Source organism: Thunnus thynnus, chromosome 2 (assembly GCF_963924715.1).
Source record: "Thunnus thynnus chromosome 2, fThuThy2.1, whole genome shotgun sequence".
NCBI classification, from domain to species: Eukaryota; Metazoa; Chordata; class Actinopteri; order Scombriformes; family Scombridae; genus Thunnus; species Thunnus thynnus.
Window position 1 is genome coordinate 8,585,007 of NC_089518.1, and position 14,019 is coordinate 8,599,025.

At 41.5% G+C, this 14,019-nt stretch overlaps 2 protein-coding genes across 2 annotated transcripts; both read right to left on the reverse strand.

The window, feature by feature from the left end:
- Window positions 1-6,233: 6,233 nt before the first annotated feature.
- LOC137171423 (scavenger receptor cysteine-rich type 1 protein M130-like) lies at window positions 6,234-10,000 on the reverse strand. The gene is made up of 3 exons (XM_067575404.1): window positions 9,892-10,000; window positions 7,788-8,093; window positions 6,234-7,693 (listed from the first exon to the last, which is right to left on the reverse strand). Exons 1-3 carry the CDS (start codon window positions 9,998-10,000, stop codon window positions 7,353-7,355), a joined length of 756 nt encoding a protein of 251 aa, XP_067431505.1. The 3' UTR covers window positions 6,234-7,352.
- Window positions 10,001-12,005: 2,005 nt separating this feature from the next.
- Window positions 12,006-12,820, reverse strand: LOC137171439 (scavenger receptor cysteine-rich type 1 protein M130-like). Its single transcript, XM_067575405.1, has 2 exons — window positions 12,466-12,820; window positions 12,006-12,371 (listed from the first exon to the last, which is right to left on the reverse strand). Exons 1-2 carry the CDS (start codon window positions 12,818-12,820, stop codon window positions 12,031-12,033), a joined length of 696 nt encoding a protein of 231 aa, XP_067431506.1. The 3' UTR covers window positions 12,006-12,030.
- Window positions 12,821-14,019: the final 1,199 nt, after the last annotated feature.

Genomic DNA, 14,019 nt, shown 5'->3' on the forward strand with positions numbered 1-14,019 from the left:
AACACAGACTATATTTCAAAAATCAATTTCCTGATTGCAGAGCTTGCTTTGGGGTGTAGTGTACATAAGTATAAGATGTGCATAGAACGGCTCATATTTTGTGTTGTTTTTGTCAAATTACAAATCACACTGCACAGGGAACATATTGCACAAACTTCGGGTTTAACTGTTCTATGTAATACACATGGAATCAATACTTTGGGTGTAAACATCTGAAATCATCCTGAAGAGGCATAGTTTAAGAGTTTGTCTTGAAACAGTATTACATTTCTTTTTAATTGCAAGCAGAGACCATGTACTGTTTCAGTGAGGACTGTCAGTATGACTGATAGTGACTCCTGGTGGCTGATGGTTATACTTGAGTAAAATATGAACTATAATGAACCAAACATTATGTTTATTGTCCATGGTCTAAATGACCTGATGAAATTAATCTGAATCTGTAATGCAAACTTTCCTCTAGAGTTTCCTGTAGAATATGCATGTCTTCTATATCAAGCAGGGATACTTAAAGGATGGGTTCATAATTTTTCTTGCAGTAATTATTCCTCCTGTTCATACTGACCATTAAAATATCTCTTCATAATGTACGTACAATGTAAGCGATGGGGGACAAAATCCACAGTCCTCCTTTTGTGAAAAAATGTATTTAAAGTTTATCTGAAGATAATATGAAGCTTCAGCGTCCAAATGAGTCAAATCAAGTAGATATCTTTCAACGTTACAGTCTTTTTAGTGCCAAAGTTCCTCTTTTTGTTACTATACTTCCACCTGCAGCTCAACAGGGAAACACTGTCCGAGGAAACACAAAGAGGGAATTTGATGCTAAAAAGACTGTAAATGTGTCAGATATCCACTTGATATGACTAACTCAGACTGCTGAAGGGGATCTTTTAATAGTTAGTATGAACAGGAGGAATGATAACAGTGAGAAAAACCTCGTTCACTGTTCATATGAACACCTGACTGTAGTTTTAAGACAGACTTGAAAAATTGTGAACCTGTCCTTTAATAGGGCATGTTTACAGAAAGAGGTGCAGGTGGTCTCTTGAGATTATTATATGTTTACCAGTGATCCTGCTTCCCTTCAGATCATTTAAACCCATTAAGACAGTGCAGTCTTTGCTGAGAAGGCGAATAAAGATGCACCCCACGTCTCTCTGGAAATAAAAGCAAGCAGCACTTTTCCTCACGATAGCTGAGATCTGCTTCCATCCACACACACACACACACACACTCCCACACACACACACACTCCTACACACACACGCTCCTACACACACACACACACATAAACACACACAAACACATGTGTAAATCTGTCAAGTGGTTCCCAACCTAGGGGTCGGGCCCCTCCAAAGGGTCAGCAGATAAATCTGAGGGGTGGTGAGATGATTAATGGGAGAGGAAAGAAGAAAAAACAAAGTTCTGATACACAAATCTGTTTTCAGTTTTTGGACTTTTTCTCTAATCTTTGATTTTTGCTGAAATATTGGATCATTTGAACATTTATTGAAATGAAAGCATGTGAGAAGTTTAGAGGGAAAAATCACTATTTGGTGGAGCTGTTAACAACTCATAGACATGTGAAATGTGACCCCGACTACACACTGCTTTTTGTAAGACGTCAAAAGCCAAAAAGGTTGGAAACCACTGGTTTCATCTTTAACAATGTGTTGTATTTTAAAAGCTTGTTATATTATCCATTGTGTCAAATCTTCATCTGAAAAGTAACTAAAGCTGTCAAATAAATGGAGTGGAGTAGAAAGTACAATATTTCCCTCTGAAACTGTACTAAAATGGAAAAGTTGTTTGACATTTAATTTTTCAAAGTCGTACTTGCTGTATTGTGGACAATATTCAAATGTTGTTCAAATTTGAAAATTAAAATGCAATATAAACAATGTAATCTGATTTTCCATTTATGCATCAATATTTACCTCACAATTAAAATTAAAATGCATTTTTCTTCAATTTGAAAATGAAAATAGCATTTGAACTTTCATCTTTAAAGACGTAACCTGCTGTACGGTGGACAGTATTCAAATGCAGTAAGTGAAACAGCGCCCCCCGTCTGTTGCATTTATATTTACATGTCAACACGCTCTTATGGGGTCAAAATGAAAATGTAATCTGTCGTCTCATCATGACGATCATGCATCATCGTCAGTGAGGATGTCAGTCATTCTCTGCAGCGGTACTTCATGCACCTCGCTAAAGGGAAAACTAGCAGGTATTGTGATGATGTTTAAGGTAAAGTACTGTTTAAAAATGACATAATCTTCTTTGTCAGGTTCATCAATGATGATAAATGATCTGAAGTCTATAGTTTTTGGACGAGGCTGCTGTTGACAGATTAATGGATTTGATATATTAACAGAGGACTTGCGATCATTTTGCAGCCAATTCATGTTGAAGTTGGAAAAGTTTAGAGTTTGACAAATTACACGGGAGGCTGTTAAGTTTAATAAAATAGTTGGGAGATTGCTAACCATACTGTAGGCAGACCACTGTGTCTGTGCTTATTTATAGACACAGCCGACGTATAACTGAACTGTTAATATTGTAGCTGTTGTTAGTAATGTTGAAGGATTAGGGTTTATATTAACCCTACAGGAGACACCTTATCAAGAAAAATGAAACTTGCAAATAAAAAAATGAAAGAATTTCAAGCCTTTTTTAAATAAATTCTATTTCTACATTCTGTATTCTATATAAACCCTGTGCTTCAGAACAGGAAATCCATTGAGATGAAGGTATAAAGACTGTACATTCTGCTTTTTTTGAGGTTTGACTTAAACATTTAAAAAAAACACAAAACAAACAAAACCTGAGTGACAAATGTTAAATGTGAGGAGAGAGACCTGGCCGACACCTCTAACAAAATAATACAAATGAACAAAGAGGACACAGAAAGTCAAACTGTCTCAAGTTGCTTTGGATGTTGTTGGCTGCAGAAGGAGAGAACGTCACTGTGTGAGAAGGTTTTGGTTGGTTTTCTCTTCACACTCTGCTGGTTAAGATGTTTCCTTCAGTCTGCTGCTGCAACTAAACACACTTTAAAGTCAAACTAACTGCTTTCAACAGAGCGTTTGGTGGAGGTTTGAAACCCTGATGTGAATCATTATCTGCTGCACGCTGACAGTAAATGAGAAGCCGAGCAGAAAGCTGATGTGATCTGATGTGTTCACTTTGTCTCCTGTGTGTTTCGCTCTGGATTCATGATGGACTCACCTGACATCAGTGACATCACACAGGTGTCATGTGTTGTATCAGCTGAGCAGGAAGTCAAACTGCAGCACCAACAGTCAGACATCAACACATCTGATTGTGTCCTTATAAGTGCAGTTTAACACTTTGTTTGTCTTTTTCTTTTATTCTCACAAATCAAACAGTAATTGTATAATTTGATTTTCAGTGTAGAGAGGGAGAGGTGCACTAAACTGACCAGAATATCATGGAAATGCTAATTATATTTGGGGGTCTGACATTCAAAATAAAACAAAGTGTAAAAGTGTTATTGATACACTAGAAACTGATTTATTAGCATGAAACTGTCACATACAATAAATGAGTGAACATTCAGCAGAAACACATGTGCTTTAAATTCTGTCAAACATCAGATTTTTTTCATAAAAACAGCAAAACAAAAATAAAACATTTGATTTCACTCATTAACTTTTTCTTTTATTCAGTTACTTTAACTCAAAAAGCAAATATTCTTAAAAGAAGCAATAACACATTTCAGCTGAATAAGTAGTATATAGTATATAAAAGACAGTGAAGAAAAAAGATATAAACTCATCAAACAACTGGATGGATTTTTAAATGATTTGTTGACTCAACATTTATCCAGATGAGACCATAAAACTCTGGATTCATCAAAATCTTTAAGTAAAAAGTTACAGCTGTTCACATGAGAGAAGTTAATGATGATAAAAAAATGTTGTGGCACTGAGCGTTGGTGCTGGATGTAAATCAGAAGCTGTGGAATCGACCAGTATGGACATCATTCCTCGCTGTACTGGGCTGCAAAAACCTGGCTGAGACTGAGAGGAGAGATGAAACCAAAGATGATTTTCTTCTTCAGTGGTTTGTGGGTCCTTGGAGGTCCTACTCTGCTCCCTGGGCTCCTTCCTCTTCAGCCGGCTCTCCTTCAGCTCTGGAAACACCGAGGTTATAAGAATCCAGCTCCTGCTGCGCTGGTGTTAAAACAAACGAACCCTCCGTGCTGAAGCTAGCAGGCAGACTGGAGCCGCTTTCATGAGACAGACGAATGAATCAGAGTTCAGAGGATCATATATGACATTAACTGACTGTGCAGCATCAAATAATAATCTGTCAGACAAAAGACAACAAAGTAAGTAGCTAGAAAAACTCTTCAGTGAAGCAGAAGTTTTATAAATTGACATTAGTGTTGTTTAAGCGTCCAGTTTATCTGCTGCTGCTTTACATTACAGTAATGTTAATGTAGCTGATAGTTTGATAGCTTGACTGCTAATGTATTCATTCAAAGTTCTGCTTCATGCTCTGTCAGACTCTTAAGAGGAAGCTTTTTACATTTCCAGACTGAGTGAAGGAATCAGGAGAGACGAGACAGAAGTGAGGAAGAATCACAGGATGTAACGTTATTGGTGTTGAAAGAAAAACAAGGAGAAAGTAAAGAACTGACTGAAGAATTTTGTTTATTGCTGCTCATGAATTTATAGTTTATTCAAAACATTTTGTTCAAAATATTTTATTTCGTTTATAGTTTGTTTTGATTTTGATGTTAATGCAGCTAAATTCCTTAAATGAAGTTTTTTATGAGTAAAAAGTAGAATTTGTTGTCATATATATGCAGATGGAATATGATGCAGATTTGGTTTGAGTAGAAACGGCTTTGGTTCAAATAAATGAATGTTGATCAGTGACAGGTGATCACACAACACAGAGAACTCCTACATTCATGTGTAATACAGAGGAGTCAGAGAGCAGAGGAGGAAACAGACTAACATCCTCAGCTGCCTTCAGATCAGACAGAAAACAGCTGATCAACATGTTAATAAGACATTCATACAACACTGCACGCACAATAGTTTCCATCAGAAACAAGTAGTGAACACAACACTGACATATCATCAGCTTTTAACTTGATATATTGAACTTGTTAGCAAACAGTTGCTCATTTGTTTAGGCAGCAAGCAACAAGTATATTAATTAGTAATGTAGTTGTTGCTTGTAAGGTGGATGTGACTGAGCTGCTCAGGAGAACTGCAGGGTGTGTGAGTGAACCACAGCAGGTTGCTTAAAGCTGCAGATTGTCTCAGTTTGAAGCAATGAGCCTCCAGGAACAAGCTAACTTCTCTACCCTTTAGGATGCCGTCGTCCTGGATAAGTTTAAAGTTTAGTCCAATGGAAACCAGCGACCAGAGGAGGTCCGTCAGGACCTTCAGGACCTTCTCTGCAGGCCCGACCATTTATGAGAGGTGTCATTATTAGTTCATAAAATATTACACATCAGTAATTATAAGGTTATTGAAACAATTTTATTTAATTAGTTATTAAAATAATTTATGTGATTTTTAAAAAATATTTTGTTTGATTTCAGTTACTATCATAACCATAAACCCAGTATCTGGAGCTAGAACTGGATGTGTCTCACGCAGGACTCACGCTGGACTCACGCTGGACTCACGCTGGACTCACGCAGGACTCACGCAGGACTTACGCAGGACTCACGCGGGACTCACGTAGGACTCACGCAGGACTCACGTAGGACTCACGCAGGACTCACGTAGGACTCACGCAGGACTCACATAGGACTCACGCGGGACTCACACAGGACTCACGCAGGACTCACATAAGACTCACGCAGGACTCGCGTATGACTCATGCAGGACTCACGTAGGACTCACGTAGGACTCATGCAGGACTCACGTAGGACTCACGCTGGACTCATGTATGACTCACGCAGGACTCACATAGGACTCACGCAGGACTCACGTAGGACTCACGCAGGACTCACATAGGACTCACGCGGGACTCACGCAGGACTCACGCAGGACTCACGTATGACTCACGCTGGACTCACATAGGACTCACGCGGGACTCATGCGGGACTCACGCAGGACTCACGCTGGACTCACGTATGACTCACGCTGGACTCACATAGGACTCACGCAGGACTCACGTAGGACTCACTTAGGACTCACGTAGGACTCACGTAGGACTCACGCAGGACTCACGCTGGACTCACGTATGACTCACGCAGGCAGGCATTGCAGAAAGGAACGGAGGATGGATTTTGTTTTCCAGTGACTGGTGAGTCCTGCTGTATTAATTATCTATAGAGGTGATTAAGATTGTTGTTGGTAATGCTCGACTTTGCTGCTGTGAGAAATATGGCCTAATTTTTATCTTTCAGAAAATCTTTCCTTTATTGTCTTTTTGTTGAGCAACATGAGTGAACGTTTACCATCGGAAGACCGGGTTGGCAGTTTAGCTAATGCATGTGTGGGAGAAATAACGAGGTTAGCATAGTTTCAGCTTGTTGAGCCGGTGCTTTGAGTACATTTGTTAACAGGTGTCAGAAGGTGATTTTGTAATGGACTTATTCTTAATGACGTAGTTTTTATATTGTTTAGATGTTAGTTGTTGGTGATGAGTGCACTTCAGCCTCTTTTACACAGCCCGTTCAAAGCAGGAATACTGCTCCTGTAATCCGCCTCGCTGTTCTGTGTGACAGCCGGCACGGCGGGACCGGGAGCTGACGCTGTTGTTTCGCCCGTATTCAGACCACATCAGGCGGTGCGGCGTACAGCTGCAGGGTTGAGGAGGTGTGCGGGGATGCAGGTGTGTTTGTGCTTTGGAAAGTAACCGTTGTGAAACAATCAGAAAATAACGTTTTAATGATCTGATTCATCAGCTCGCTAACGTTACTAGTGCTCCCTCTCTCCATTCACTCTCTAGCTCACTCGACCACAGCTGCTCTCTCTCTCTCTCTCTCTCTCTCTCTCTCTCTCTCTCTCGTCTTTTTTAAAATGAGTCAGGAAGCCGACAGAAAAGTCTAACTTAACTTTTAACGTTGTCAAACAAAGAGAAATGTCCTCCCCTCGTCCTAGTAACGTCTCTTTACTTGCTTATGGCAGAGTTTACAGCTCTGATCAGTCTGATCTCCGTCACGCCTCTGAATCCAGAACGCCGCTACGCTATGAAAAGCTCACACGGAGGCGGCTTTATGCCGGCTCACTGTAAAAAAGTAAAGGCAAAGGCGTCTTTATGGCTATAATGCGTTTCTCTGTATAAAAGAGGTGTGTGTGTGTGTGTGTGTGTGTGTGCAAGACCCCACAGTCCGCTACTGCCACTGACTATCACTGTGACAGAGGAAGGAAAATATTACTGTCATAGATGATGTCACTGATGGACTTACCTGAGCAGGTGAGCTCCATGATGAAGGAAGAGGAAACTGATGATGCACATTCCCTCAGTGTATATCCAGAATGAACACAGTAAGGATTGATCAACCATACAGATCTGTCTGAGGCTTCATTTCTGCTTCCTGTTGAAACAGCAGAGCCACAGTCCAGATCTCTGCAGGCTGCTGCTGCTGCCTTCATGGTCCAGTCAAAGTCACTCACTGGTCTCCACTCTGATCGTTTCACCTCCAGTGTACCTGCACAGCGACTGGCTCCTCCCACCAACCTGACAGGCTCTGAACAGAAACAAGAGAGTCATCAGTAAAAGAATAAAGTGAGTTTCATTAGAACAGAACTGAAGCCAAATCAAAGCTGCAGCTCCTCTTCTACCTGAGCAGGTGAGTCCAACAGCTTTGCCAGGTGAGCAGGTGCTTCTAGCTGAGTCTGATCTTCCACAGTCCAGGAGAGCAGACTCATGGCCTCCACACTGGAACTCTTTGGTCCACATCGGAGCCTCCACTTCTCCATAGAGCGCCCCCTGGAGGACTGAAGGAGCCCCACAGCCGAGCTCCCTACAGACCACCTCTGCATCCTGCTGGTCAAAGTCAGCTTCACACACTGAGGACCACGACTGCTCAGACTTCACCTCCAGTCTGCCTGAACACAGACTAGTCCCATTCACCAGCCTGACAGAGTCTGGAGAGAGAGAACCATCATTGGTTTGGGGAATATTTACCTGCAACATTCATACCAATAAAGCATTTTAGAATATGAAAGTAAGAACTGATAAAGAGAGAGAGCACATTCATACCTGACTCAAGTCTTTATTTATAGGAAATATTTCAAGCTATTTGTAGGATTTGAACTTGTCTTACTCAGGCTCCATCTTGTGGTAGCATTGTGGAAAAGAGAAACACATAGAAGCAGCCCAGACGTCAGGTGATGGAGACACATGAACACATTAAAGCAGGAGGCAGAACAAACTGGTAAAGTCTGACTTCCACCTGTATGTAGATGAATTACTGTTCTGAAAATATCTTTAAAAGCACAAACTGTTATCCAAATGTAAACTAAAGGACATCCTTACAAACAAAAGTCAAAGCACAAGATTAAAACCTGCTATAAAAGGACTAACAGATCTTTGAATACAGGCACTAACACTACACAACAACTCTATTAACATGATGATTTCTACAGCTGTTAAAAGGTGGGTGACCTCAGTAACTGTTGGAAACACAGCACTAAAACTGACAGATAGTTTCTGTTATAAACACTAAATGCTGATTCATCTAGAAGTCAAACTGTTGTCTTGATTTGGCTTTAAGTTTGAGGAAATGAGTTCCTCTTAAGTCAGTTGACTTGTTTAGTTATATTACAAACATGGATCTATATTAAGGAGCATATAGACGGTGTGGCTGAGGTAAGGTAGGGTTTACTCAAGCTTTTTTTTACCACTACAGCCCTGCTCACAACAAACCAGTTTCACAGTCATCATCAGATTCTCACATGTTGACGTACTGACATTGATGGCTGCGTCGGTCAAGTCTGACAGTCTGACAGTGACATCACTAGATCAAGGACAACGTTTACACACATATTTGATGCACTGTCACTATGGTTTGCAAAAGGACTTATCCTTCAGTGATGATGATGATGATAACTGAAAGTCTTCTGTTTTAATCTTCATAGTGATAATTGTGTGTAATTTGTTATTTCTTTGTAGTTCATTTGCACCTTTAGTTTCATTAGGCCCTAAAAATAATACTGTAGTTGTCTGATTTGGGATCAGACTTGATCTTGCTGGTGTCACTTTATTACACTCAATTTTATGTTTATTCTTGTTCATCAATTTATAGTTTATTCAAAACATTTTGATCAAAATATTTTATTTTGTTTATAGTTTGTTTTGATTTTGATGTTAATGCAGCTAAATTCCTTAAATGAAGTTTTTTATGAGTAAAAAGTAGAATTTGTTGTCATATATATGCAGATGGAATATGATGCAGATTTGGTTTGAGTAGAAACGGCTTTGGTTCAAATAAATGAATGTTGATCAGTGAGAGGTGATCACACAACACAGAGAACTCCTACATTCATGTGTAATACAGAGGAGTCAGAGAGCAGAGGAAACAGATTAACATCCTCAGCTGCCTTCAGATCAGACAGAAAACAGCTGATCAACATGTTAATAAGACATTCATACAACACTGCACGCACAATAGTTTCCAACAGAAACAAGTAGTGAACACAACACTGACATATCATCAGCTTTTAACTTGATATATTGAACTTGTTAGCAAACAGTTGCTCATTTGTTTAGGCAGCAAGCAACAAGTATATTAATTAGTAATGTAGTTGTTGCTTGTAAGGTGGATGTGACTGAGCTGCTCAGGAGAACTGCAGGGTGTGTGAGTGAACCACAGCAGGTTGCTTAAAGCTGCAGATTGTCTCAGTTTGAAGCAATGAGCCTCCAGGAACAAGCTAACTTCTCTACCCTTTAGGATGCCGTCGTCCTGGATAAGTTTACAGTTCAGTCCAATGGAAACCAGTGACCAGAGGAGGTCCGTCAGGACCTTCAGGACCTTCTCTGCAGGCCCGACCATTTATGAGAGGTGTCATTATTAGTTCATAAAATATTACACATCAGTAATTATAAGGTTATTAAAACAATTTTATTTAATTAGTTATTAAAATAATTTATGTGATTTTTAAAAAATATTTTGTTTGATTTCAGTTACTATCATAACCATAAACCCAGTATCTGGAGCTAGAACTGGATGTGTCTGCCTCTGCCTTTGCCTCAAGAAGGACTCACGCAGGATTCACGCAGGACTCACATAGGACTCATGCAGGACTCACGCAGGACTCACTCAGGACTCACGCAGGACTCACGTAAGACTCACGCAGGACTCACGCAGGACTCACATAGGACTCACGCAGGCCTCACGCAGGCCTCACGCAGGACTCATGCAGGACTCACACAGGACTCACGCAGGACTTACGCAGGACTCACGTAGGACTCACGCAGGACTCACGCAGGACTCACGCAGGACTTACATAGAACTCATGCAGGACTTACATAGAACTCACACAGGACTCGCGTAGGACTCACGCAGGCCTCATGCAGGACTTACGTGGGACTCACGCAGGACTCATAGGACTTACGCGGGACTCACGTAGGACTCGCGCAGGCCTCATGCAGGACTTACGTAGGACTCACGCAGGACTCACGCAGGTCTCATGTAGGACTCACGCAGGACTCACGCAGGTCTCACGTAGGACTCACGCAGGACTCACGCAGGACTCACGCAGGTCTCATGCAGGACTCACGCAGGACTCACGCAGGTCTCACGTAGGACTCACGCAGGACTCACGCAGGTCTGACGTAGGACTCACGCAGGACTCTCTCAGGACTCATGCAGGCCTCATGCAGGACTTACGTAAGACTCACGCAGGACTCATGCAGGACTCACGCAAGTCTCACGCAGGACTCACGGAGGACTCACGCAGGTCTCACGCAGGACTCTGGCAGGTCTCACGGAGGACTCACGCAGGACTCACGCAGGGCCCACGCAGGACTCACGTAGGACTCACGCAGGCAGGCATTGCAGAAAGGAACGGAGGATGGATTTTGTTTTCCAGTGACTGGTGAGTCCTGCTGTATTAATTATCTATAGAGGTGATTAAGATTGTTGTTGGTAATGCTCGACTTTGCTGCTGTGAGAAATATGGCCTAATTTCTATCTTTCAGAAAATCTTTCCTTTATTGTCTTTTTGTTGAGCAACATGAGTGAACGTTTACCATCGGAAGACCGGGTTGGCAGTTTAGCTAATGCATGTGTGGGAAAATAACGAGGTTAGCATAGTTTCAGCTTGTTGAGCCGGTGCTTTGAGTACATTTGTTAACAGGTGTCAGAAGGTGATTTTGTAATGGACTTATTCTTAATGACGTAGTTTTTATATTGTTTAGATGTTAGTTGTTGGTGATGAGTGCACTTCAGCCTCTTTTACACAGCCCGTTCAAAGCAGGAATACTGCTCCTGTAATCCGCCTCGCTGTTCTGTGTGACAGCCGGCACGGCGGGACCGGGAGCTGACGCTGTTGTTTCGCCCGTATTCACACCACATCAGGCGGTGCGGCGTACAGCTGCAGGGTTGAGGAGGTGTGCGGGGATGCAGGTGTGTTTGTGCTTTGGAAAGTAACTGTTGTGAAACAATCAGAAAATAACGTTTTAATGATCTGATTCATCAGCTTCCTCACTAACGTTACTAGCGCTCCCTCTCTCCATTCACTCTCTAGCTCACTCGACCACAGCTGCTCTCTCTCTCTCTCTCTCTCTCTCGTCTTTTTTAAAATGAGTCAGGAAGCCGACAGAAAAGTCTAACTTAACTTTTAACGTTGTCAAACAAAGAGAAATGTCCTCCCCTCGTCCTAGTAACGTCTCTTTACTTGCTTATGGCAGAGTTTACAGCTCTGATCAGTCTGATCTCCGTCACGCCTCTGAATCCAGAACACCGCTACGCTATGAAAAGCTCACACGGAGGCGGCTTTATGGCTAGAATGCGTTTCTCTGTATAAAAGAGGTGTGTGTGTGTGTGTGCAAGACCCCACAGTCCGCTACTGCCACTGACTATCACTGTGACAGAGGAAGGAAAATATTACTGTCATAGATGATGTCACTGATGGACTTACCTGAGCAGGTGAGCTTCACGATGGTGGAAGAGGAAGATGATACTGCACAGTCCCTCAGTGCAGATCCAGAATGAACACAGTGAGATCTGATCCTCCATACAGATCTGTCTGAGGCTTCATTTCTCCTTCCTGTTGAAACAGCAGAGCCACAGTCCAGATCTCTGCAGGCTGCTGCTGCTTCCTTCATGGTCCAGTGCAAGTCACTCACTGGTCTCCACTCTGATCGTTTCACCTCCAGTGTACCTGCACAGCGACTGGCTCCTCCCACCAACCTGACAGGCTCTGAACAGAAACAAGAGAGTCATCAGTAAAAGAATAAAGTGAGTTTCATTAGAACAGAAATGAGGCCAAATCAAAGCTGCAGCTCCTCTTCTACCTGAGCAGGTGAGTCCAACAGCTTTGCCAGGTGAGCAGGTGCTTCTAGCTGAGTCTGATCTTCCACAGTCCAGGAGAGTAGACTCATGGCCTCCACACTGGAACTCTTTGGTCCACATCGGAGCCTCCACTTCTCCATAGAGCGCCCCCTGGCGGACTGAAGGAGCCCCACAGCCGAGCTCCCTACAGACCACCTCTGCATCCTGCTGGTCAAAGTCAGCTTCACACACTGAAGACCACGACTGCTCAGACTTCACCTCCAGTCTGCCTGAACACAGACTAGTCCCATTCACCAGCCTGACAGAGTCTGGAGAGAGAGAACCATCATTGGTTTGGGGAATATTTACCTGCAACATTCATACCAATAAAGCATTTTAGAATATGAAAGTAAGAACTGATAAAGAGAGAGAGCACATTCATACCTGACTCAAGTCTTTATTTATAGGAAATATTTCAAGCTATTTGTAGGATTTGAACTTGTCTTACTCAGGCTCCATCTTGTGGTAGCATTGTGGAAAAGAGAAACACATAGAAGCAGCCCAGACGTCAGGTGATGGAGACACATGAACACATTAAAGCAGGAGGCAGAACAAACTGGTAAAGTCTGACTTCCACCTGTATGTAGATGAATTACTGTTCTGAAAATATCTTTAAAAGCACAAACTGTTATCCAAATGTAAACTAAAGGACATCCTTACAAACAAAAGTCAAAGCACAAGATTAAAACCTGCTATAAAAGGACTAACAGATCTTTGAATACAGGCACTAACACTACACAACAACTCTATTAACATGATGATTTCTACAGCTGTTAAAAGGTGGGTGACCTCAGTAACTGTTGGAAACACAGCACTAAAACTGACAGATAGTTTCTGTTATAAACACTAAATGCTGATTCATCTAGAAGTCAAACTGTTGTCTTGATTTGGCTTTAAGTTTGAGGAAATGAGTTCCTCTTAAGTCAGTTGACTTGTTTAGTTATATTACAAACATGGATCTATATTAAGGAGCATATAGACGGTGTGGCTGAGGTAAGGTAGGGTTTACTCAAGCTTTTTTTTACCACTACAGCCCTGCTCACAACAAACCAGTTTCACAGTCATCATCAGATTCTCACATGTTGACGTACTGACATTGATGGCTGCGTCGGTCAAGTCTGACAGTCTGACAGTGACATCACTAGATCAAGGACAACGTTTACACACATATTTGATGCACTGTCACTATGGTTTGCAAAAGGACTTATCCTTCAGTGATGATGATGATAACTGAAAGTCTTCTGTTTTAATCTTCATAGTGATAATTGTGTGTAATTTGTTATTTCTTTGTAGTTCATTTGCACCTTTAGTTTCATTAGGCCCTAAAAATAATACTGTAGTTGTCTGATTTGGGATCAGACTTGATCTTGCTGGTGTCACTTTATTACACTCAATTTTATGTTTATTCTTGTTCATCAATTTATAGTTTATTCAAAACATTTTGATCAAAATATTTTATTTTGTTTATAGTTTGTTTTGATTTTGATGTTAATGCAGCTAAATTCCTTAAATGAAGT